The sequence below is a fragment of the Marmota marmota genome, unplaced genomic scaffold, assembly GCF_001458135.2.
Source record: "Marmota marmota marmota unplaced genomic scaffold, marMar, whole genome shotgun sequence".
NCBI lineage: Eukaryota > Metazoa > Chordata > Mammalia > Rodentia > Sciuridae > Marmota > Marmota marmota.
Window position 1 is genome coordinate 19,910,071 of NW_026000057.1, and position 26,168 is coordinate 19,936,238.

Sequence of the window (26,168 nt, forward strand, 5' to 3'; positions counted from 1 at the left end):
TAGCAACCCCCTAGCAACCACCAATCAGCATGAGACTGGGAAAATACCTGGGATGCCAGATGACCTTCCCAGTAGTTTATGGTGGTTGATAACATGTTGGGAAACCATGTAGTTCAGCACGTACACCCCTCGTGGTTTAAATCAATCAGTTCAAACGAATCCCCCTCTTGTAGTAACCAATCACCCCTACCCAACTTGTTCCCGCCAGTGAATGCGCTAATCATGTTTTAGAGTTGTTTTATGATTTTCCCGCGGTGTGTGATGATTTGCTAAGAGATGCTATGATGTATGTGAAGTCCCTGCCTTCCCCAAAGAGTGTTTAAAACTGCTGCAAACCCTGGGCTCGGGGCCTCTCAGCGTCACCAGTTGCTGTGTGCGCAGAGGTCCGAGCTAGCTTGCAATAAATGCCTCTTTGCTGCTTACATCAATCTTAGTCTCTGGTGGTCTTTTGGGGGTCCCCAAACTCGAGCATAACATTAGTACAATGAAACAATAAAAAAGTGGAGAAAAAGTCAATTCTCCGTTTAATATGACAGTAATTTATAGTAAATTAAAGAGGAATTTAAGAATATTTTTTAAGAAATAACAATCTGAAGTAGGTAATTATGAGAAAGAAAATCATTAAAACAACCAAACCCAAGAGGTTCTGCCACAAACCCCAAGGTGAGAGATCCATGCCCTGGACTGTCAAGAATTCTTCTCCGGTACATCTAAAATAAAAGAAAAAAAAAACTACATTTATAGTATTTGTCAAGTTCTATTGCATATATTCACTGTTCCTTTGTTAGAGAAGCCTATAGGTAACCAAATTGTTAGTAGTTAGCCCTTTAAAACTAATAGCTAATAGTTGATGAATGCTAACAATTGTGCCAGATACTATGCTAAGCAACATGTACCTAATAGTTTACTAATCCCTAAAACAATCCGAAGGTGTATAGATATTACGCTCATTTTAAAGAGGAGGAACAGGAGGTTTAACAAGCCTGGGCAAGTTTATAAAGTCACACTATGAACCAAAATTTTAGCTTCCTCAGATTCACTCTTTTCCAGATCTATTATGCTGCTTCCTTAAAAGGAAAATTTGATCAGGTGACCTTTCACTTATTCCTTATAGTGAACCCTCAGCTTTACCTGATGGTATCTTGCTAAGATGGTCAAAGCTCCTATAGTTCCACTCACCCACAAGACAGCCATTCAAAAGAACTGAGGCAAGAATTCCAATTCTGAGGGAAAAAAACGAGGGAGGGCTTTCTGCCAAAGTCATGTTCTCTCAGCTCTCACACCAAGACCCTACTGAGGAGTATGGAAACCCAGCTCGAGGATGTGACCAGCAGGCCCAGGAATCAGACTCAAACCTTAGGTAGCAGCTAGAGCAGAGCAGGATGCAGCATTCTTGCCACAGGTTAGAAAAGTGGCTGGTACTAAAAACACCTGGTACCGCCACAATTATTGCCTGCTGCCATTCTTGTGCACCTCTAAGAATTTAGGCATTTCAAAAACATCCCTGGCCTCTCTTTGTTACTGAAGAAGCTTCCTCCTTCCTCTTGCGAGAATGAGCCTTCTGTGAGTGTGAAGCCTGTGGCCACTCCTCCTTATCTGGTCCTACTTTTTCCATCCATTTCCTGCCCTGAACAGCAGGGGACCAGCAACTGTGTTACAAAGATGCCACACCCATCTGAAACCAAAGAGAGTACACAGGTAAAGAAAACCCCTCTCCCTAGAGGTTTTCCTCTCTGTCATTCAAAATAGAAATTTTTGCTCTTGCTAAGTATTATTTTCATACTCTCTAAAATTCCAGGAGAGATTTAGGATGCTAGGATTCTCTCTTCTCTCTCATTAATTCATGTTTCAAAATCAAACCATTAATAACAATTGTAGAAAACAAAAACATTACATGTTTAAAAGATCCTCTAATTTTATTAAAACCTGAATTTGTTTTAATTATATTGTGCAAAGCTAAGACTTCCATATCAACTTACTGAAATATGCGTTTCTTTCTTTAGAGGATACATTCTCGGATAGGAAGAATTCCAAGTTAGGTTACATACACACACACACACACACACACACACACACACACACATACATACACACACAATGCAGTCTTTGATTTCATGATTTCTGCCAAAGATCTAAGCTGAGAGAAGGCCGAGGATCTTAGTGGGGCCATACTCACTCCTCTTGGGCTATTGCTGCCCTGTTAGCTCTTAAATACTGTCCATGGACTGGCCTCACAGGTAGCCCATAATCCATATATTCAGAGCCTATAACCCCTTGCTAAATTATAAAAGGAGCCCATGTCAATGCAAATGTTCTAAAAAGTGAGGACTGAAATTTAAAATCAAAACAATATTTCAAAAAGCACAAAACACAGATTTCTCCACATTAAATACAATTTTGACTGTTAGAATACAGGAGTTGTACAGCATGTTCACATACATTAGTACACAAGCACTCACTTTAAGAGGAGAAAACAGGTTTAGAAAGGTTTGCTGACCCTAAAATGACTCTTACCAGTTCTAAGCCTAAGGGCCTTTCTACACCACACCACAGTAGCCAGCAAACCCAACCAGACATTGAATGCAAACTTACATCACATAGTTGCCGCAGGTATTGCTTCCTATTGTACCAAGTTCTAAACAGAAGTTCTGTCCCAAAAATTGAGTATGTTGCAGAGCCTATAACACAAGAGTGAGTGGGATAAGGTAAATGGTTGTAAATTTCAAAAAGTTCCCAAAAGATCATCATAATTATGTTCTTGAGTTTAATCGTTACTGTTTCTAGAACATTCACAGAGAAACTCGCTAAAGAACTGAAGTATTTTCCCTAGCAGTCAGGAAGTCTCCGGTGGGGATGTTGTTTCTAATTGTCCAAGAATGGAAATCTCTGTCTAGATCATCCCTTAAGCCCTTCCTTCTTCTTTCCCATTTCATAAACCCACAAACACAATAATTAAAATAATACCATGGTACTCAGTGAATTTTGTTGATTTATGGTAATGGTCTTGTCAATTGTCATCATGGGAATTAGAAACTTGGTTATACAATGAAACAGAAAGTTCACTTTGGAGCCAGTTAGTTTCTAAACCAATACAGCTACGAATATTATGTGGCCTTTGTTTTTCCTCTTATTTGCTTTTCAATATAAACTGTATGTTCTACTCTCCTCTCTTCTGATTATTTTCTTACTGAACTAAACACAATATGTTTTTCATCATTTAGTTAATCTTTCCCATTTGCTAGGAGATTTCTTCCCAACCGTCTTCTTCCTCTAACAATAAGGTGACTTGGAAAACCCCAGATGACGTCCAGACCTTCTTTAAACCAAGGCTAAGAGGATATACTCATGCATTCCTCCTGAAAGATAATTCCCAGAAGGGAGGTTCATATCTCATGACTGAGGAAATTAGATCCTTAGGCTTTTTATTTTGATTGTTCCCAATTTGGGAACTCAACTTGAGGACAAAGGAGGACAACTTACCCTAAAGCCATAATGAGGAATACTTAAGTACTGAAGCCAAGAAACCTTAGGTGGAATAGTTCCAACATTCAGTGAGATAACCAGAAAAACCTACAGAAAGCAAAAACCAAGCATCAGAACCAGTCCAGTGACTTCATGAGGAATTCTAAACAAGACCTTCTTCAAGAACCCTAAGACCCCTAAACATTTCTGCTAGAAACAACTCTCTTGAAATTCTTCCTACTTACGTTAAACACTAATATTTGTCCTTTGCTTGTGTATCTCTGCATAGCTAAGGCAGTTTATGGTATTAAAAGAAGGACAAGGGCTGGGATTGTGGCTCAGCAGTAGAGTGCTCACCTAGCATGTGCAAGGCCCTGGGTTAGATCCTAAGCACCACATAAAAATAAGTAAATAAAGGTATTGTGTACAACTACAATTAAAAAATAAACATTAAAAAAGAAGGATAATATACCTATCATCTATATTTATACATTCCACTTATTTGGAAGATTCTTAATTATCAACATGATGTCCTCACCTTTCTTCTGTAACTGTATACAATGAAAGATTAAGAAGTACGGTTATCCTTTGGTATCCTATGAAGAATGGTTCCAGGATCCCCCTTATCTCCAACTCACAGATAACAAAATCTGCTGATGCTAAGTCCCTTATTTTCAAAATGACATAGTATTTGCATGTAACCTAAGTACATCATTTATAGTTTAAATCCTGTCTATTTTAAATCATCTCCATATTTCTTATGATACCTAATACATTGGGCATACTATATAGTTTATACTATATAGTTTAAGGAATAATGACAAGAAAAGAAAACGTGCAAATATTCCATACAGACACAATTATGGGACTGTATAGTTTTCATTAACAGTTGGTTAAATCTTTGGATAAAGAACCCATGGACATGAAGTGCCAACTATACTGACTATTTGGATTACATCACCACTATCTGTTCCCCTAATAAACCTGGCAATCTAGGAACATATTCCAGAAAACTCCTGAGCAGCACATATCCTTCTCTACAAAGTTTTACATTTCATATACATTAATTTAGAAATAATTTGACATTCAGAATGCAAGGTTAAGATAACCAGAAGCCTAGAACTGATAATGAGCACGATGTGGTGAAGCCCATCAGAAATTTGGTCAATGCCTCCATTTAACCATAGCGGAAAGCAGTATCACAGTGAAGATGCCAGGAAGGACTTCTGGAGACACACAAGAGACAGCTAGAGGTTCACATAACACTAGTCCTAACTACTATGAAGTATACTGGGATGTGCAAAACAATGACAATGTTATGATGTGTCTGCATATGTTTAGACGTGACCTAACAAAGTGCTTATTATATCACAGGCACCTCTGAGTGAAATACATTTTTTACCACCAGTTTTAAAGTTCCATAAAGAAACTTTTACATAATAATCAGTCATCATCAAATAACTCAAACAAAACATTTTTATCTATTGGATGATAATATATGAAATACATAAAAAGACTTAGGACTTTCTCAATGATATACATTTGGAGTTGCCACATTCATAAATGGAGGAACTAAATTTTGGCAACAGTTTGTGCTAATTATGTAGCACTTAAAGACATCGGTTCCTGCCAGGCCTGGTGGCACATGCCTGTAATCCCAGCTACTCAGAAGGACAAAACAAGAGGACTAAATTCAAGACTGGTCTGGGCAATTTAAGGAGATTCTTTTTCACAATAAAATTAAAAGAAAGGAATGTAGCTCAGTGGTAGAACATTTGGCTAGCATAAGTGAAGCCCTGTATTCAATCCCCAGCATCTCAAAATGGAAGGAAGGAAGCATGGAAATAAGGAACATTACTAATATAAGAGGTTGTCAGGAACTCAGAAAGGAGGTAACCTAGTATGGACTTCGGAATTTTCCAATATTTTAAAAGCATTCCTTTCCTAAACACAAGAGGCGCCCAACTTATACCACCCACATGGTGCTGCACACTGTTACCCTTCTCAGGGAGCTTCGCTTTCAACTTGAAGAGAAGTGAATTCAGCTAAACTATCTCTGCTATGGGTAAACAGCCAGCAGTTCAGAACATCGGCATGAAAGGAAGATTGACAACCAATCATGGTTTACAAGGGAATCATCCAACCATAATTATTCTGATGTTTAAGTTTTAATTTATCAAGTTTTTATATGTCACCAAGAAATGTCTTTTAAAAGCTCATTAGAAAGGACATGTTAGTTAATATTATAGGAACTACATTAGTACAGTGCAGAGGAAAGAGGCCTGTTTTTTTTAATAAATTATATCAGTCTATGAACTCCTGAAAATGTCAGAGTTCCATGTACAGAATCCTCAAAGCAGGTTTTATACAACAGGTAGCGGAACAGGAACAAACCAGGAGGGAAATTCCCTCTCATACTCACCGTCATAAACACAAAATAGAAGTTCATGAGGAGTGTTGACAGATAGTGCAGATTCTGGCCTGTTGCCATGGCCAGGGACAAAGAACTGGCCGTGTACGTCACCATCGTAACAGTGAATATCGTGATGAAGAAAGCCCCTGCCTCTGGTTTCAATCCTGAGACAGAACAGAATGGGTCAGTCCAGCTACCTAGGTCACCATGTATTCTGGATTGTTTATTGTTCAAACAGCACTATATTATTCTGGGAAACAAATATCAGAATGAAAGAAAGTCACCATCTCACCATCCAACTACTCTTGGATCAATTTCACTTTTTCCCTGGAGGGGAATATGAGTGCATAAAGTTATATCATCCTGTTTTATTTTATAAACTTACTGAAAAAACACTTTTCCATGTAACACCTAAGCTCCTTTATGTGCAACTATGAACAATTTCTGAGTTGCTGAGATGGAGACATACAGCCACACAAATGTCCAAAATTCTGCTTCCTTCTCCTGTCATTGGAAACTCATCAATAGCACCTTCTCATATCCAGATGTCGCCACATTATGCACTGTCTGCGACAACCGCACTAGTGAAGAATCTGGGATCAGGATTCCACGACCTCATAGTAGTTTTAATATTTAGGGGAAAGTAAAGTATCTCTGTAATCTATGTCCCCCTAGATAAACCATCAAATGATCCTGTGATTGAGATTGAAGCTTAGTGAAATTTTCCTAAACTACTTTATAAACTATAATGAGCTAATGATATGGGTCACAGAATCTGAAGATTTTAGAATAGACCCAAGAACACTGATCAGGAGTCTGTGGGTTGGGAGGCATCTATATTCCATTACAAATTCTTTATGACACATCTCTGACTTGTAAAATAGAAAGTTTAAACTCTATCAGTATTTTTGTTGTTTTTGTTAATTGAGTAATGTATTGGGTTTTTTTGAAGAAATTTCTGGTGTATATGTGTGTTTTGTGTGTGTGTGTGTGTGTGTGTGTGTGTGTGTGTCTATACTATGAAATATATAAAATTTTGATTAAATGACCTGGGGTGAAGACTGAGCATAATGCACAAATATATCTGCCTACATCCATCAAATAAGTATCATTATTAAATCAATAAACTTATAAAGTCACCATCTTTCCCTCATTAGAGAATGAGAGGAAGAGAGAATATATGTGTATATTGCTTTTTACCTCTCTTTACATATATTGTATGTATATATATATATATATATATATATATGTGTGTGTGTGTGTGTGTGTGTGTGTATCACTATAGATATTAGATACTACCTATCTATAATTTATGTAGAAATATAATTTATGGAGAGCTATAGAGGAAAATAAGATAGGCAATAAACATCTTGGTTTCTTCAGCATAATTTCAAGTATAAATTCTTTCCATATTTACATATGAAGCAGATCAACTCTCAGTATAATGTAGTTTTATAGTTTTAAAAGTTCAAATGGGGAAAAAGTCTTGAAAACAATGTCCACATTGAATAGCTATTTGCTTATTTATTTACTTTTGTACTAGGGATTCAATCCAGGGGTGCTTTACCACTGAGCTACTTCCCCAAACCTCTCCACCCCAATTTTTTTTTGTCTTACTAATGTGCTGAAGCTGGCCTAGAACTTATGATCCTCTTGCTTCAGCTACCCGAGCTCTAAGATAACAAGTGTGCACCACCACACACAGCAGAACAGCTATTTTAGAGAATGCATAATGAAAACATGCTTCCCAATCTCATGTCTTGGTTTATAGTTTGGATAACCAAAATGATTCTTGGGGAAAAAAATTGGCTTCACCTCATATCCAGGACAAGACACAGCCTCTCTGTCTTGTTACTTACCTGCCATGAAGTATATAATACAAATGAACAGCATACTTGGCAACAACTTCCTGGGTAATAAATCAAATAACAATTTTCCAAAGAAATAACATGGCAATCTGTAGTATCCACTGATGTACTCGTGTCTATAGGGGGAAAACACACACACACACACACCACACATTTTAGATTAGTCCAAGAAGGCACAGCCCAGATGAGATGCTGCTCTGCAGATTCCTGCTGCCACCAGGTCTGATACTGCACCTGCCCATAGGCTCCAGGCTGACCGGCCCCCCCACACACACACCCTTCTCTCCCTCAAGTGCAGCCTCCCTGGGGAATCAGCCCCACAAGGCTCTAACTTGGACCCTCTCTCATGACAGCACCCCTCCTGCTGCTGCCCACTGTAGTGCACATCACCCCTCCAGGGACACCATCTACATCTCCTCACTCTCCTTAGCCACCCTGTTTGTCCTCTGAGACTGGCTCTGACTGAAGAGTGGAACTCCAGTTATTAAGGAACTCCATGGTAGCAGAGGCTTTTCTTCTCCCCACTTCTGAGTGTGAAGAAAGCGATTTGTTTTTCTCCAAGGCCACTAATGCATCTACACATCTCTAAACTCCTTTATTTCTATTTTCATGTTAAAAAAAAAAAAGAAAAAGATTTCTTCCTTCAATGATCACACCTCCAATGTGCAGCCCCGTCACTACTAAATCCCCATATTTCCTCTTCCTGACATTTTTCTCCTATAATTCCAAAATCTTCCACCAATGTCTCCATTCCTGTCCTCTAAGAATTCTCATCTTTGGCATGTAAGTATGAGCAAATATCTTCCATGTTTGAAAAGCAGAAGAGACAAACCCAGTCTGCTCTTTACTGTAAGGCTGCCTTCTGGCTCTTTCCACTCCTTTATCTACCAGGATTAAACCTTTTCACGTTCTTCATCAGTTTATCTCCCACCTCCGATTTGCTCCTGATCCCAGTACTTAATCATTTCCAAGCTCCTCAAGCTTTTCTTGGAAACATTATCAAGACCTGTTGTTTTCTAAGCCAGGCATGGTGGCAAATGCCTGTGATCCCAGTGGCTCAGGAGAGTGAAGCAGAAGGATCACAAGTTCAAGGCCTGCTTCAGCAACTTTAGCTCTTTTATTGCTTGCTCTCTCTCTGCAGCATTGGGATTTGCTGACCACACCTTAACCTTAGGACTCCCTGTTTCCTTGGTATCAGGTCCCACACAATTTTGATTTTCTCCCCACCTATGACTACTTTTTCCCAATTAACATTGGAAATCCCTATGTATATTGCAAATGCTTTTATTGTATATGATTAATATGTAGAATTCCTATCTGTCAATTAAAGAAATAAAAGAAAACAAAAATACTGCTAATCCTTGGGTTCACATTCTTGGCCCAATTATGTATGTGACCTGTTTGTCCCCAGCTGCCAATGCCCCTTCATAGAACATAGACCTACTCACATAAAGAGTTTCCTCTCGACCACAAAGATCTGCCCAGCTAATATGCTGCTGAAACACTCATAGACCACCAGCACGAGAAGCAGCACAGCTCTGCCAGGACAAAATGGAAACAGACACCCTGCAGTCAATTCAATACGACACCAGTTTTCTACCCACAGAATTCTTTACACAAATGATATGACATTAAAAGTTATTTTTAAAAAATAGAACTGTTCTGCTTGAAACAGAGAAACATGACCCCATCAAGTCTCTCTCCCACTGTTTCCACAGTGATTTTCCATAATCCCATATCATAGCACATTTTGAAATTCATGGTCTTAGTTTGCTGGGAACTCAATAATTCCCCACTTAAATTATTAAGTTGAAGAAATTACTACCATCTGGGTGTTATTGGGAGGTAGATGATTCGGTTTACATGAGTTCATGAAAGTGGAGCACCCAAGACAGGATTAGTGCCCTTAGAAGAAGGAGAAAAACCAGATGTTCTGAGATGACAGGGCACAGAATGAAGGTAGGAAAGGACATTCACAGGAGCCTGACATTGCTGGAACAGAACAGTGACCTCAGACTTCCAGTCTCTAAAATTGAGAGAAAATAAATTTCTCTTTTCTAAGGCACAATGTCAGTAGTGTTTTGTCATGGCAGCCAAAACTAATACTTAGGTCATAAAAATATTGTCATCTTCATCTTAACTAAAGAACATGCCAAGGGCTGGGGTTGTGGCTCAGTGGTAGAGCGCTTGCCTAGCACGCCTGGGACACTGAGTTTGATCCCCAGCACAACGTAAGAAAACTAAATAAACAAAATAAAGGCATTGTGTCTATCTACAAATAAAAAAAAATTAAAAAAAGAAAGAAAATGCCAAGTATCATTCCTAACATATAAACAGAGAAACAGTGAGCTACATAAAGCCCAAAGGGTGAAAACATTTTATTACTAGTTTAGTTTTCAAATGGAGTAAAAGCAGGTAAGATGGACATGGAAGGAAATGCCAGACAGTGGAAGGAGTCCTCACTCAGCTCTAACTACAGACACCCTACACACGGCCATCAGAAAGCCTTGACCAATAGCCTTGACCTAGCCACCTTCCTATCAGGTTTCCAAGGTGCTCAGAAAAGAAATTAAGGCTATGCTTATTTATGAGTTAAAAAAGTAATTTGTGTACCTATGTGAAAAGGAAGAATTTTAATGCTCATATTTCTGTCAGATTCAGAGACAGAAAGTAGAAGTGGTTGTCAGAGGTTAGGAGAGGTTTGTAAGGGGAATTGCTCTTTAATCGGGCTAGAGATTCCATTTGAGAAAACAAAAAAAATAAAAGTTCTGGCATTTGATAGTGGTGATAGTTGCACAATATAAATGCACTTAATGCTGCTGAACTGTGTACTTAAAAAAATGGTTGAAAGGGTAAGATTTGTGTTCTGTGTAGTTTACTACTATATATATACATGTACATATGGGAAGAAGAAAATTAACTCTGTTTTCAGTGCACTAACTCATTGTACCCCACAAAACAATAACATCTGGCCCATACTTATAAATTCAAATATTGACGGATGTCTCCAAGAATGAATAAAGTAACAACAGTTTTTCAAAATCAAGATCCAAATTTACTTACCTACTCTCCGTTTTCATACAACTATTTGTTAGCCCTTGGAAAGTGGCACCTACAAACACTCCAAGTATGACTGTGGCAATTATCTTTTTGGAAAGAAAAAGGACAGCATTTAAATGAGAGGTGAAAAATTTTGACCATCATTTATACCATTGTAATAGATATGGCTGCATAATCAAAATTTGTCCATTGAGATAAACACTTTAAATGGCTTGGCCAGATTTTCTGGGAGAATATAAAACAGTGTATGTTATTAATGCTTTCTAAACTAAATTGAAAATTAACATATCTGTTGTTTGGGGAACTAAAAGCAAATGACTGTACAAGCTAAGATTCTCCCATATCTACCAGGCACTGCCAATGTAGGGTTTAGTCTGACTCAGGAACTTATGAATAGAATTCATCAAATAAATTAAGGTATAATGTAACCCATGATCCTTTGCTATTTGAAACATCCTTAAGAAAATTTTTATCATTAAAAAATGATGTTTGTATGGTCTCCTTAGGAGTCATCCACACAGATTGAATAGGTGCAGATGGTTGAGGAGGATGAAGAATTAGCACTTCAGCTGTGATGTGTTAACTGTTGGCTTCACTGGCCAAGGTTGATAGAGAGGCAGTGACAGAGGAGATGGTAATGGAAGCACTGGGGTGCCCCCAGAGAAAGCTAACTGAATTATTTGATGACTATAAAATGCACTTTCCCATACAGGCAGGAACCCCAAAGGTAGAGGTGAGGCCCAGGTCATGCCTACTTCCTTGTTGTGCAAAATTCCATATTTGAAGTGTGTTTCTAAATTTTTATTATTTATTTTGCACTGCTTGGAATTGAACCCAGGGTCTTGTACAATCTTAGGCAAACACTACATTCCTGGCCCTGAAACTGAATTTATGTATAATGATAAGCGTAAAGATAGCCTGTTTTTGTTTGAACTTCTTGAATTATGAAACTGTGCATGTTAGCTGTCAAAAAGGCTGAGAGTTCAGTTCAAGACCAAATTCTAGGCCACTTGGACTTTATTTTATTCCCCAACAACTTCCTCAGGTCCTGCATGGCTATGCTACCCTGTGTGGCAAGATTGATTTGGGTCGACTTTTAATAGCTGGAGGAAAAAAGATCAAGAATAATATTTCTTGTAATATAAAATTTATAATCAAACTTCAGTGTCCAAAAATAAAGCTTTATCAGAATACAGCCAGGTTCACCTGTTTATGCATGAGTTATGGCTGCTTCGTGCTAAAACGGCAGGGTTGACTACCTGAGACAAAGACCATATGGCCTGCAAAACTTAAAATATTTACCATTGGCCCCTTACCAAATAGGTTTGCCTATTCATATACTAACACTCCAATATTCACAAACCTGAACAAGAGTTCAGGGGGCTACCTACACAGCTGAACCTTAGAAACTGGTGAGGGGCAAAACCAGTGAGAAACACTTATAGAGAGAAAGCTGGGATCAGGTGGGACGCAGAAAGTTCCCAGTGCAAGTGTAGCCACAACCATAAGGCAGTCAAAGACCATGATTCAAGTCACTGCTCTCCACAGTTCTACCCTTATTTTAGAGACTGATAATTCTCTGAATGTTGCTGGAATTCCTTTTGAGTTTATTGATGAAGTAAGTTGGCTGTTTGCACCTTAAGGAAGCCTAGACCCAAAACAGGCACAATCCTGGTGTACAAGTAACTGTATTCTGATAATGCCCTGCCCAGAACTCCTGTGTATGTAGCTTGGAAAAGATACTTATAAACCACTTTTTAAACGCAAGTAAGGAAAACTTAATGCATAAATCACACAAAAGAATCTACTCGTTTCATCATCTCCTGCTGAACAGTGGGTAACCTAAGTTGATGGCTCTAATTCAGCTGGCATGATTCTAAATGAAATTTAAAATATTTTAAAGAATAAAACATTACTCTTCATTGATAGGACACAAAATTGCTTGTGTTCTGAAAGAAATTACAAATAACAAGGCTAAAAAACATTCAGAGAAATTGAGTCCACTAAGGGTGAATCAAATAAGGATATATGTTCTCAGGTACACTAAATATGAAAATTATAGTGCACATGTTAAGAAGTCAGTAGTATTTCATTAGTACTGACAACATGCTATCTTTCCATACTCAACAGAAATTTAGTGATTGATAATAAAAATAACAGTCCCCAAACAACCAGGTGAATTATAGATGACAGATCAATGAACTGGGAGAACTAGTGTTTTGCGTGACACACAGGTTACGAATAACAGCAAAACTTTGAAGAGTGATAATCAATAATTATTACAGAGCCAGACAAAAGCAGAAAAGAACATTATCTCATCTTAAAGGAGTTAGCTACACAGTGAATAGCCTCATTAAGCCTGATTATTACCTGTGTATAAACTGAAAACTCTTTAAGGTATCTAGTGCTTTCCAAAGATAAGAATCTTTAAGTAGGAAGGTCAATAATAATAACAACACTCTGCATTCAGGCTCTTCCTTCAGACAGTGGACAGTTCAGACCAACTGCAGGTATATTCAACAACTCCAGGTTTCCCTCACTGCCTGATTTCAACTGTAAACCAACGCTCTTCTCTCTACTTCTTCTCTGTCCCTCCCCTACCATCATCCCTTCTCTGCTTAATCTTCCTGCATAGTCTCTTCTGTCATCTGACATGCCATCTATTTTCTTTATTCAGTTATCATTGTCTTTTGCTATCATAATAAGTCCCATGAGACCAGAGATTTTAATTTTACCCATTATTCACCAGTGTAACAGAGTCCCAAAGTGCAGCACACGATCTTATGTTGACATTGTTGAGTAAATTACTGGATGATAGGGGACAACTACTAGAATACCCCAAATAAGGCTGACTCTACATTTACATTACAATTTTTTTTTTTGCTCAGATTACTCATTACAGTTTATTTCAATCATCAACAATTCTGAGTTAGGTGGCCCAAGTAAAAACTAAAACAAGCTTTACATGTTAAAATCTTGATTGTGTTTCACTTGTTCTATTGACTGTTTCTATATCCCAAATGAAGTGGGGATGACAAGTCGATGGAGGGGTGGGTAGAAGATACACAGAATCCTGAAGTGGACCACATCAGAACCAAATAGCTCCCACATGAGTACTTCACAACACAATGAAAAGAATTTGTCAGGTTACCTGAGCTATAGAGGCACGGGGAATACCCAGTACATTTTTGAAGGAACGCCTGATAATCCATCTGAGCTGATGACAGAAGGAGGTAACATAAGTGATTTTCTTGAAGGCTGAGCTCCTCTTCTTTTCCTGACCTCCTGAAAGTTCATCTAACTCAGCTTTGGTATCTCTGTAGAAGGAGGAGGTGGCATAATATTCAACTAATTTTTCTACGACTGACTTTTCTCTCTGAGAAAGCTGCTCAGTCTCGTTGGCTTTGGGATAAAAGTGGATAAAGAAGAGAAACATTATTAACAGGTTACTACTAAACGAATCCATTCTTCTACAACTCCTTTCTTGGATAACATTCTAATTCTAAAGCTTGAATATAAAAAGAACCACTAGCCTTGTCATTGCTTTATATTGTAGAAAAACACAGTGAATGAACCAGAACTACTGGTGTAATTTTATAGGTACAACAAATTCACTGACTTTTTCCTATTTGCCTATTTCACAAAATAGATTCCTTACCACACAGTGGAACAATTCCTAATATAAAAATCTGGCCCTTCCTTTATACGCTGTATAAGTGCATAAAGAGCCCAGTTTCTTATTTCAAAAATAGCATAAAAATGAGAATATTTCTTATTGGGAACCCCCTTCCAACTGAAAGTATCATAGAGATGCTCATTTACAAATTAAAATTAAAATGCCCACAGCTCTATGAACAACAAAGTCTGTCTGTTGACTCATCAGAACACAGCATTAACATGAATTCACAAAGGCAGGTTTTAATGAGCCATCACATTGCTAAACTTCAGCCAAAGCAACTAGGCAAAATGAATCTAAGAGACTTACATACCTTCACAGTCTCCTTCCTCTCTGTTTAATCCCACAGCAGAAGAGTCTTCGTTAATGATATCCAGGAAGAAGTCCGCAGGGTTGTTGTAAGGTTCACATGGGTAACCTGAGAAAGAAAGCACCCCCAAAACTAAATATGATAGTCATGGAAGGTGAAGAGGACTCACTTCCAGAGGGTGATGAAGGTGAGGTTAGGGAAGACAGAATCTAACTTCTTATCTTCTCGTTCTCTGTTCTCAGTATTCATCTTTTCTCCTTATATATTCAAGTCACACAATATTTTATTTTTTTCCAGCTGATAGATAAGATATATCTATTATATAATAGATCTATTATATAATATAAAATATGGATAAATAAAGGAAATATTATTAACAGGTTAGTACTAAACTAATCCAATCTAATAAATATATCTATTATATAGAGATATACCTATTATAAACATTTATATATCTATATAGATTTGATTTTCCACACCAATCATGGATTCTTTAGAACATCTTACATTAGTCCTTACCTATCATAAATCATGAAACCCAAATAGTCATCAATATGATCTGATGATTATTAGTACTCTTCCATAAAACTAAATCTGTGTCCAAGAAAAAAAGTGTTAAATGCTGGGGCTTGTTGTACTCTCAGAGTTCACATAGCAAATACTAGAACAGCAGTGCACCTATCTGCAAAAATAGTTTCTCCACCTTCTACACTCAGAGATCCAAATTATTATCTGTCCTTCTGCCATAATTCCAAATAGACAACAAATCCACAAAACAGCATTATCAAGAGAGAATGATTAGCACAGCACACCTAAGCTCTCACCTCAAGTCCTGTGGCACAATCATCTGAACTTGACCTGAGGTCTCACTCTTAAAATTTTTATCTTCTTTGGATTCCCTTAGACCCATATATGTTTGATCATTTTCAAATGACAGAGATTAAACAAAAGAAATTAAGAAAGACAGCTAATGAATATTTACAATGATATGTTAGGTCATGAGGACACATCTATAATCATACCCAAATATTTCTAAAATGAAGTAGATTGCATGAGCCATTTAAAATAATCACAAAATTCAATCTGATATAGAAAGAATCAGGCAGCCCAGAAATGTCAGAGATACTGGCCCATCAAAGTCAGATTTAGGACAAGATATTGTATTGACTAATAGCCACGTGCACTTATTCAAAGCCTAAATCTGCAATTTAATGTTACTATAAAGTTAAGCAACATCTCCATGAGCCCTCATCAGGGTATATAAGAAGATAACATAATGGAGGAAAAACTGAAATGCCATCATCTCTTATGTGGTCAAAACAATGACACTGGGTCATTCCATAAATGTTAATTGACTAACTGGCTCTAAGTTCACTACATTTATTACTGAACTTTCAGGGGGAAGGTCATTATAACTGGGAAGCAGAGCAGACACAGGTCTAGTAGAAACATACATATATGCATACTCGTAGGACAGGATAAGGAAAGAGACCTAAACAACAAGTAAGCCCTGCAAAATGGAAAAAAAAAAAAAAAACTTCTGGCATCAAACTGACCAAAGATGTTTAGAGTGGTGGCACCCCAAGTAAATGCAAAGATCCAACAGGACTCTTGTCGCCCCTCTGTTCTCTATGATTCTATGAATTGAGGATTTAGTGCATGAAAAAGTCAGCCACACCTATTGATTCAAAGTACCCCAAAGCCTCCTGGGCAGGACCATGGAATATAAGTCTTCCTGAGGCCAATAATGTGAGGCAGTCAAACAGCTTGAAGATGGAATACTGAGGTTGATGAATGGAGAAGATGATTGTTCGTCCCTGCTCAGAAATCCTAAGTTAAAAGAGGGAAAATAACAAATCATTAAGCATCTGAACCTTGTACTTCTTTAAAAAGTACTTTATTCTGCCAGTAAGCCATTTGTTCCAATTTAACTTGATTTTCTTTTATAAAATTCTCATCTCATCTACTTGGTAGTTGAGGAACTTAAATTCAATGCATTTATTAAAAACACAAGGGCTTGTTAAGGATGGTGCATCAATATTCTAAAATTTACTAGAATGTTTATTGACAATACAGATTCCTAGACAGACCTCCTAGACCCTGAATCAAAATCCTGGGGTTGGGTACGGGAGTCATTTTTTTTAATATTTATTTTTTAGTTTTAGGTGGACACAATATCTTTACTTCACATTTATGTGGTGCTGAGGATCGAACCCAGTGCTTCCTGCATGCCAGGCGAGCACTCTACCACTGAGCCACATCCCAGCCCGGGAGTCATACTTTTAACAAGAAAAATATCTCAAATTTGAGGACTAATTAGAACAGGTGTACTCAAATTTGAGGACTGCCTGTTAGTAATTAGACCTTGGAGAAGGGACAGGTTGGTATCATTAGCAGGGCAGTGCCTTGCCCCTTCTCTCAACTAATCTATCTGGTAATTGTCTCTAATCTGTAGACCATTCCTCAAGTGGAGAACTTTGGGGGTTTGAAACAAGTCTGGGGTCTTTTAACCCAGGGGGAAAGGCACTGGTGTTATTCATAGCATGACCTGAGTTTGGAGAGCCTGTAACCAAAACTAAAAAGCAACTTCTTGAGGGATGGAGGACTCCTTGAAGCACTGCCAACATAAATCCACTTCAGGTAAGTAGTCAGAGTAACTTTTCAGGATTTCAAACCAAATGAGACACTTGTATTTCAGTAAATGTGTTCCTATGCTCGATGTTTTTGTTTCCCTTTAATTCTGATGTAAACATTTGTTGTGAAAAGAAAATGGGGCAGAAGGGTTTACAAAGTGAATGGAGGATAAAGCAACCAGCCAGAACAATTGGGAGACTGGTTGCATTAGAAAACTAAATTATTTGTTTGAGTAAGTAAGTGGATATATTGAGAAAATGGGAGTTACATCTTTCCCAGTCTGATGTCACTTATAAACATGAAAGTGGCAAAGACTCAAAATGACATGGAGATTTTAGACTAGAATTCAAATAGTATTATAAACTGATGGGCTTTTTAATATGTACACACTAACAGAAACAGCAATAGTTACAGATGTATTTTTACATGGTTCTTTCTATTCCAATATATGTGCATATATGTACACACATATATGCACATGCACATAAAATATTTATATTCCACATATTTCTAAATAAAATATAAAAGTACTTTTCTACATGGTATACAAATATAAACATACACACCCATACATGTGTTTTCCTACATCTGCCTACAAAGGTCAATTGGCAATGCCAGTAGTAGTAACAGAGAGAACTAAAAAAGCAGACCTTGGTTTTCATTTATTTATTTACTTATAAATTTTTATTAATTTTTTAATATGTGACAGCAAAATGTATTACAATTCATATTACACATATAGAGCAATTTTTCATATCTCTGGTTGTATACAAAGTATATTCACACCAATTCATGTCTTCATACATGCGCTTTGGATAATAATGTCCATCACATTCCACCATCATTTCTCACCACATGCCCCCTTCCTTCCCCTCCCACCCTTTTGTCCTATCTAGAGTTCATCTATTCCTCCCATGTTCCCCCTCCCTACCCCACTATGAGTCAGCCTCCTTATATCAGAGAAAACATTTGGCATTTGTTTTTTGGGGATTTGCTAACTTCACTTAGCATTATCTTCTCCAACACCATTCATTTACCTGCAAATGCTATGATTTTTATTCTTTCTTATTGCTGAGTAATATTCCATTGTGTATATATGCCACATTTTTAAATCCATCTATTGAAGGGCATCTAGGTTGGTTCCACAGTTTAGCTATTGTGAATTGTGTTGCTATAAACATTGATGTGGCTGTGTTCCTGCAGTTTTTAAGTCGTTTGGGTATAAACCAAGGAGAGGGATAGCTGGGTCAAATGGTGATTCCATTCCCAGTTTTCCAAGGAATCTCCATACTGCTTTCCATATTAGCTGCACCAATTTGCAGACCCACCAGCAGGGTATGAGTGTACCTTTCCCCCCACATCCTCACCAACAATTATTGTTGTTTGTCTTCATAATAGCTGCCATTGTGATTAGAGTGAGATGAAATCTTAGAGTGGTTTTGATTTGCATTTCTCTAATTGCTAGAGATAATGAACACTTTTTCAAATATTTGTTTATTGATTGTATATCATCTTCTGAGAAGTGTCTGTTCATATCCTTGGCCCATTTATTGATTGGGTTATTTGGTTTTTTTGGTGCTTAGCTTTTTGAGTTCTTTATATACCCTAGAGATTAGTGCTCTATCTGATGTGTGAAGGGTAAAAATTTGTTCCCAATATGTTGGCTGTCTATTCACCTAACAGTTTCTTTTACTGATAAGAAACTTTTTAGTTTGAATCTATCCCATTTATTGATTCTTGATTTTAATTCTTGCGCTATAGGAGTCTTATTAAGAATGTTGGGGCCTAATCCCACATGATGGAGATAAGGGCCTACTTTTTCTTCTATTAGACACAGAGTATCTGGTTGTGTTCCTAAATTCTTGATCCATTTTGAGTTGAGTTTTCTGCATGATGAGAGGTAGGGGTTTAATTTCATTTTGTTGCATATGGATTTCCAGTTTTCCTAGCACCATTTATTGAAGAGGCTGTTTTCCAATGTATGTTCTTGGCACCTTTGTCTAATATAAGATAAATGTAGTTTTGTGGGTTAGTCTCTGTGTCCTCTATTCTGTACCATTGGTCTATCAGTCTATTTTGGTGCTGATACCATGCTGTTTTTGTTACTGTTACTCTGTATTATAGTTTAAGGTCTGGTATAGTGATGCTACCTGCTTCACTCTTCCTACTAAGTATTGCTTTAGCTATTCTGGGTCTCTTTTTGTTCCAGATGAATTTCATGATTGCTTTTTCTATTTCCATGAGGAATGCCATTGGGATTTTGATCAGAATTGCATTAAATCTGTAAAGTGCTTTTGGTGGTATGGATATTTTGATAATATTAATTCTGCCTATCCAAGAGCAAGGTAGATCTTTCCATCTTCTAAGGTCTTCTTTGATTTATCTCTTTAGGGTCTTGTAGTTTTCATTGTATAGATCTTTCACCTCTTTCATTAAGTAGATTCCCAAGTTGTTGTTGTTGTTGTTGTTTGGTTGGTTGGTTGGTTTTGTTTTTGAGGCTATTGTAAATGGGGTAGTTTTCCTCATTTTCCTTTCAGAGAATTTGTCACTGAAATACAGAATTGCCTTTGTCTTTATATCCTGCTACTTTGCTGAATTCATTTACTAGTTCTAGAAGTTTTCTGGTGGAACTTTTAGGGTCTTCTAGGTATAGAATCATATCATCAGTAAATAGTGCTAATTTGAGTCCTTCTTTTCCTATGTGTATCCCTTTAATTTATTTCATCTGTCTAATTGCTCTGTAGTATACACAGAAGTAATTAAATATTAAATAAATGAAAGAACAATATTCCCATAGCATTTACCTTTTCAGGAGCAAAAGGACAGTACTAGCTGTGCTCGAGTCTAAACCAGTTGTGGGTTCATCCAGGAACAAGATGGGAGGATCCATGATCAGCTCCATTGCTATGTTGGTCCTTTTTCTTTCTCCTCCAGATATAAACTGGGTTCCAACCTAAAACACAGTTATTGTTATTGTTTCTCTCACAAAGAAACAACCACAGTCACTGTCATTTGGTAGATTAGCCTGTGCCAGTCCTATTAGAGACACTTTATTTTGTTGTCCTTATTATTCTGAATGCAAATAAATAGACATCTGAAAGAAGAGGGGGTTTCTCTTTTATTAGATGAGTGAAATGAGGCTCAGGACACAGGTTCCAAATGACTGGCCCAGATATAAAGGCTAAGCTTTTAACAGTTATGTATGTTTCTTATCAAGTTGCATATTTAGGTTTAGCATAAATAAGCTTGAACACTAAAAGATATGTCCCTGATAGTGGCATCACACTATAAAACAAGAAATAAAGATAGGAAAGGAAAAAGGAAAGTCTCTCTAGTGATTGATTAGTCTTCTAACAACATCCCAAATACTGTTTCAAACAAAAGTCTCCAAGTGGATTTACAAAAAATAAACTCACAATCAAAGAAGCGTGCTTTCTACCACACCACATTAGCAACTTTTCAATGACTGCAAGTCTTTCCAAATTGACACTGTGCCCACCCCCAACTCATTGAACAATTCCTTGTTTGTTCTTTTAAAGCAAATCTAGAAGATGTGATATTCCACAGGGCCACTGTCTCAGTCTTTTCAACTAGTCAATGTGATTGTGTGTTGAGGGGAGTAGAAAGGTTTTGGGGAGACAGAAAGTAGCAAACAATTCTGAAATTCAGAGTCTCCAAAAGGATAATAATCAAATGCCACCCAAGGCCTATGGCTGGGTCCTGTTAACAACTGAACTACAAAAGACATTTGGAGGGTTGGGGTTGTGGCTCATCAGTAGAGCGCTCACCTAGCAAGTGTGAGACCCTGGATTTGATCCTCAGCACCACATAAAAATAAATAAGTAAAATAAAAGTATTGTGTCCAACTATGACTAAAAAATAAATATTAAAAAAAGACATAGACAATTTGAAGAATGTGAATGAATAGGGGCTTGACATAGGTGATGATATGAACATACAGTCCATTTTGTTAGTTGATAATGGTATTGTGGTAAAGTAAGGAAATGCCATTTTATAGATACATAATTAGTATTCAGGGATGAAACACTGTATGATGTTCTTTAAAATATTCAGCATGAAATTGTTGAAGTAATTATGGCAGGTGATATTTACAACTGATAAAGCAAGGTGAATAGTATGAGCAATTATATTACCATATGATCTGACAATCATATCATTGTCATATTGACTATTTTCTCTACATTTTTGTTATGTTTAAAAATTCATAAAAATTTAAAATTTTTTCAATTAGATTACATAAATTATAAAAAGTCAATAACTGCCTTCACATATTTTCCTTTAAAAATCCAAATAAGTAACTTTGAGCAGTGCCTGCTTAAAGTTAAAGAACATAGTTAAAGAACACTGGGAAGGCAAAATCAAATAAATAAAGATCCAAAGGAAAGAAAACTCAATGACTCATAAAACAAAAATAAGTGCTAAATGGTGGCATCCCAGGATTCTTCTTCCAAACAAAGTACACTTCACATAAAATACTGTCAACAGGTACCAGGGGAAGCAGCAGAGAGTACAGCCCCTCAATTCTTCATTGCCTCAAAGGAGAGGTGATAACAGGGGGTGCCAAAGGAAAAAAAAAACGGCTATAGAAACATAACTTGGTCACCACATAAATTATAAATAAATTCTAATGTGACCAAATATAATTTTCAAAGCCAAATTAACCCAAAATGAACTACACAGAACTAGAATCTTTGGATTCCTGTCATTTATCAATCCTAGAAATACGCCTTAAAAAAAGCATAAGAACAAAGTCTCCCCAGAGCAAAAGGAAGAAGAACTACTAAAGGGGTAGTAGAAAAAAGGAAAAATAAAACTTAGAGCAAAGACATCAAATGGTCTCTCATTTAACAACGAGGGTGAGAAGACCACATGGAAAAGGCCATGTGAGGAACACTCTTCAAACTAGACCACACTCCAATCCTGGGATTCAACCATCATTAAGATTGCCTCTCCAGCTTCATTACCACCTTCATATTATGTAACTTGACTTTTCTCATCATTATGGAAGGCAGTCGCGTTGACCTTATACACCTTAGGAAACTTCTGATTAAGGTCACATTGTTCACACAGGGAAGTTCTCTTTTCTGGCTGATTCTATCGGGGTTTTTTCACATTACCTTAACATCAGCCACTTTACTCAGACCTAAATTTTTAATGACTTTGTTGATCCTCTCATTTTTTTCTTGATTTGTCACAGTTGTTGGAAGCCGAAGAGCCGCTGAGAACTGTAAATTTTCTCTCACTGTCAGGGTGCCCATCACAACATCATCCTGAAGGCAAATAGTATTTTAATGAGACATACTAAGTCTTTTCTAAGACTATCCCTCCAGTGAATGTAACTTAATACACACACACACACACACACACACACAACCCAAGGTAAAATTTCAGCTCCACAGATTTCAGTGATTCCACATACAGAGAGCTACAGAGTCCAAGGGAGGCAGTTCATCCACCAGTGCACACCCAGATGGAGCACTGGTAATTATGATGACTCCAACAGGTACTTCCAGACTGCTTTGTATAAGGATTCGCCAAAGGCATTGTATAGGGAAAGTAGGAAAGTAAAGGAAGGGCAAAAAAAAGGATAGGAATTAGCTTTTATGTAAATGATACAACAGCTAGAATCAACACCACTGCCTGACAGGGGTCATAGTCCAGATCCTCCTTTCCTTTCCATTTAACTCTAACCTCACTCTTATGGGAAATTATGAAAAGCAGGTGTAAACAAGTTTTGTTTCATGAGCATGTGAAATAATCAACTGGAATCATACTAAATTATAAGCCAAGGTTTTTCCCGATACAGAACCAAAAAAATCTAAAGGGAAAATTCACTAATACTTACTTGTACCACATAACCGGACTCACATGGGAAATTGGCATTCCGAGGTGCTCCATTTACCAAAACTTCTCCAGATAATCCACGTGGATCCTTCCTTGCAGCTAAGATATCTAACAAACTATAAAAGGGTACATATGTTATAGGGTTTTTTCTCCTCCTACACAGGCCATGTCTCTCAGCTACTCTTAACAGACATTTTTCTCAAGTCAGAAAATTAACTAGTCAGGATGTTTTTAAAATTTGTATGTGTGTGTGTGTGTGTGTACTTAAATTTTCACCCTTCTTTTCATCATGGGCTACAGGAAACACCAAAAACATAAAAGCAAGGTATCATTGGCTTACCCAGCACAGGTGTCCCAAATGACCCACATGGCTGTCTTACCTTGGTGGATCCAACACAGGAAATGTGCTCCTTTATCTATGCCCTCACAAAGACCTTCTGCTCTACCTCCACATTTTTAATATTATCCCCTTATTTCCCTACCCAATGCTCATAGCATGCCCCCCAGCCCATATATGCCAAATAACTTATCAAGTCCTATTAGTAAAGCCAACCTATTAAGACTTCCTGGTTCTTGGGGAAAAAAAAACACAAGCTAGCCCAACTGCCTATCAACAGCACCTAGGACCAGAGAAGACATGTACAGCAAATGCTCAACCAATATCTACTCACGCTAAAAATGATTGTTAAAAACACACTGAAGATTCTGGAAAAAATGGAGTAGGAGAAGGGTGTAAATTTCACTTATTCCATGAGCTTGAGGCTCAAGCAGCAGGAAAATACTGCTACCTTGTAAAGTGGGTGACAGGGAACACACTGAATCCTAATATAAGAATCATAAAGACAGAAATTCAGGAACTCTGAACATAGGGCAGGAGAGAATACCTTGGGAATCCAACCTATAATGCTGCAGATCAGTCCACTGTAGAGGGGAGGGGAGACCCAAGCAGAAAGAAGAGATTGAATCTGAAGGAAATTGGGCACAGGGTAACTGGTAAAACAGAGATGAGGTCTGAACCTTTATCCTTATTCTTATTTTTTTTCTTTTTTCCATCAACTGTGTGTGAATGTGTGTATGTGTGGGATGTATGTTCTGTTTCGATTTCCTAGTGGATCTTCATTTTTATCCCCTTTTTCCTCTTTTTAAATTTTTTCCTTTCCTCAACCATTTGTTATTTCACTTTCTTTTAACTTTAGAGGAGTAAGGTTTTGGGCTTATGTGTTTTGGTTTGACTTTTCATCTCTTTGTTTCGGCTCTTTTTTGTTGTTTTGTTTGTTTTTTCTCTTATTACTCCTTTCTTCCCCCTTCAGTAGCTTAATTCACTTGTTCTCTCTCTTTCTCATTACTTATTTTATTGGGGAGTCAGGTATTTTTTACTCCTCTTTATATATAGCCATTACAATCCCTCCCCTGCTGCACTTCAGTTCACCTTTTGAATATTTTAAATTTCCTTTTACCTTCCTACCCCACTTTTTTTCTTCTTAATGAACTACAGTTTTACTATCTTTAAGAACAATTTAGTTTGTATAATTACTCCCCCACCGTTCATGTTTCTGCAGTTATTAGCATTGGGAAGGGCATAGTTGGTAACTATTATATATTTTTATACTAGTTATAATTCATGACTGCTTATTGTTACTGCTGTTGTTAAATGCTTACCCTGCAAATCCTCTTTTTGTGGGAATTAATGGTATATTAGTGCCATAGCAGGCACCAGGAATTTATTCTAATGCTCTATATTGATCACTACTATTGCTGTTGCTTCTTTTCCCTTTTTTTCTGAGAGGGGCTGGGAAGTAACTGGTACACTACAAGTTCAAATGAGAAACTCTGCAGTTGAATAACACCCACATCTCAGCAAAGTGACAGTTAACCCTCCTTCACACACAAATCAACCCTAATCAAGCTTCAAAAATACTTTGACACATAGAATAGAGGAGACAAAAACTCCAAACCAATGATTAGCCCCCAAGTAAGAATGACTAGAAGGAGACATCAGATTCCCCTCTTGGACATTTTTCCTACATCAAAATAAAAAATATTCCAAAAAGAAGACTCGAAAAACCTTACAGTGTTATAGCAGCTCTTAGAAGAGTGAATTCATTCAGCAGTTCTATAGCAGCAAACTGAGAGTCTTTGTTGGTCATAACTAATACTTGGAATACACTCAGCCTACATACTGAAGCCAACAGATACCAACAACACAGGACTTATTACAAAAGAGACAACTACCTCCCAAGGATATCATCACAAAGGAGGAAAAGGAGTCCATTTCATGTGCAGGTCCAAGATCTCTGAAAATATGAGGAAAAAGTCTCCCTCCAAATGTTACAATCTTCCAAAAAGGTACACACAGACACGTAAGGGAATAAAATTTCAAAGAAAGATTTTGAAACTTTGATTATTAAAAGTATTAATGGGGAACTGTGACCACCCACAGAACAGGCCCAGCGGCCTGCTGAGGGGCAGAGCCGCCCCCCACCCACCGCGCCTGCCAGATAGGCGGAACTGTGACCACCGACAGAAAAGGCCCAGTGGCCCGCGGAGGGGCAGAGCTTCCAATCACTCCTGCAAGGTAGGCGGGACTGCGACCCACCAGCAGAACAGGCGCAGCGGCCTGCTGAGAGGCAGAGCCGCCCCCTCCCCCTGCGCTGGCAAGGTAGACGGAACTGTGACCACCCTCAGAACAGGCCCAGCGGCCTGATGAGGGGCAGAGCCGCCCCCCACCCCCCGCGCCTGCCAGGTAGGCGGAACTGTGACCACCGACAGAAAAGGCCCAGTGGCCCGCGGAGGGGCAGAGCTTCCAATCACTCCTGCAAGATAGGCAGGACTGCGACCCACCAGCAGAAGAGGAGCAGCGGCCTGCTGAGAGGCAGAGCC

The 26,168-nt window shown here is 37.8% G+C and overlaps 1 protein-coding gene across 4 annotated transcripts in view; it reads right to left on the bottom strand.

The window, feature by feature from the left end:
• Positions 1-495: 495 nt before the first annotated feature.
• Positions 496-26,168, bottom strand: part of LOC107141309 (broad substrate specificity ATP-binding cassette transporter ABCG2-like) — a 57,411-nt gene continuing 31,738 nt past the window's right edge. For 3 of the 4 annotated variants that reach the window (XM_048813595.1, XM_015484539.2, XM_015484541.2), the window contains 13 exons: positions 23,290-23,404; positions 22,562-22,714; positions 20,228-20,376; positions 16,468-16,619; positions 14,793-14,897; positions 13,955-14,205; positions 10,807-10,889; positions 9,192-9,281; positions 7,735-7,859; positions 5,885-6,039; positions 3,481-3,570; positions 2,593-2,678; positions 496-710 (listed from right to left, as the gene is read on the bottom strand). In XM_048813595.1, the coding sequence (XP_048669552.1) occupies positions 563-710; positions 2,593-2,678; positions 3,481-3,570; positions 5,885-6,039; positions 7,735-7,859; positions 9,192-9,281; positions 10,807-10,889; positions 13,955-14,205; positions 14,793-14,897; positions 16,468-16,619; positions 20,228-20,376; positions 22,562-22,714; positions 23,290-23,404 (1,702 nt within the window). In that variant the 3' untranslated portion in view covers positions 496-562. Of the gene's footprint in view, positions 711-1,355; positions 1,676-2,592; positions 2,679-3,480; positions 3,571-5,884; positions 6,040-7,734; positions 7,860-9,191; positions 9,282-10,806; positions 10,890-13,954; positions 14,206-14,792; positions 14,898-16,467; positions 16,620-20,227; positions 20,377-22,561; positions 22,715-23,289; positions 23,405-26,168 lie in introns of all 4 variants that reach the window. The other variant, XM_048813594.1, reaches the window with a different exon arrangement.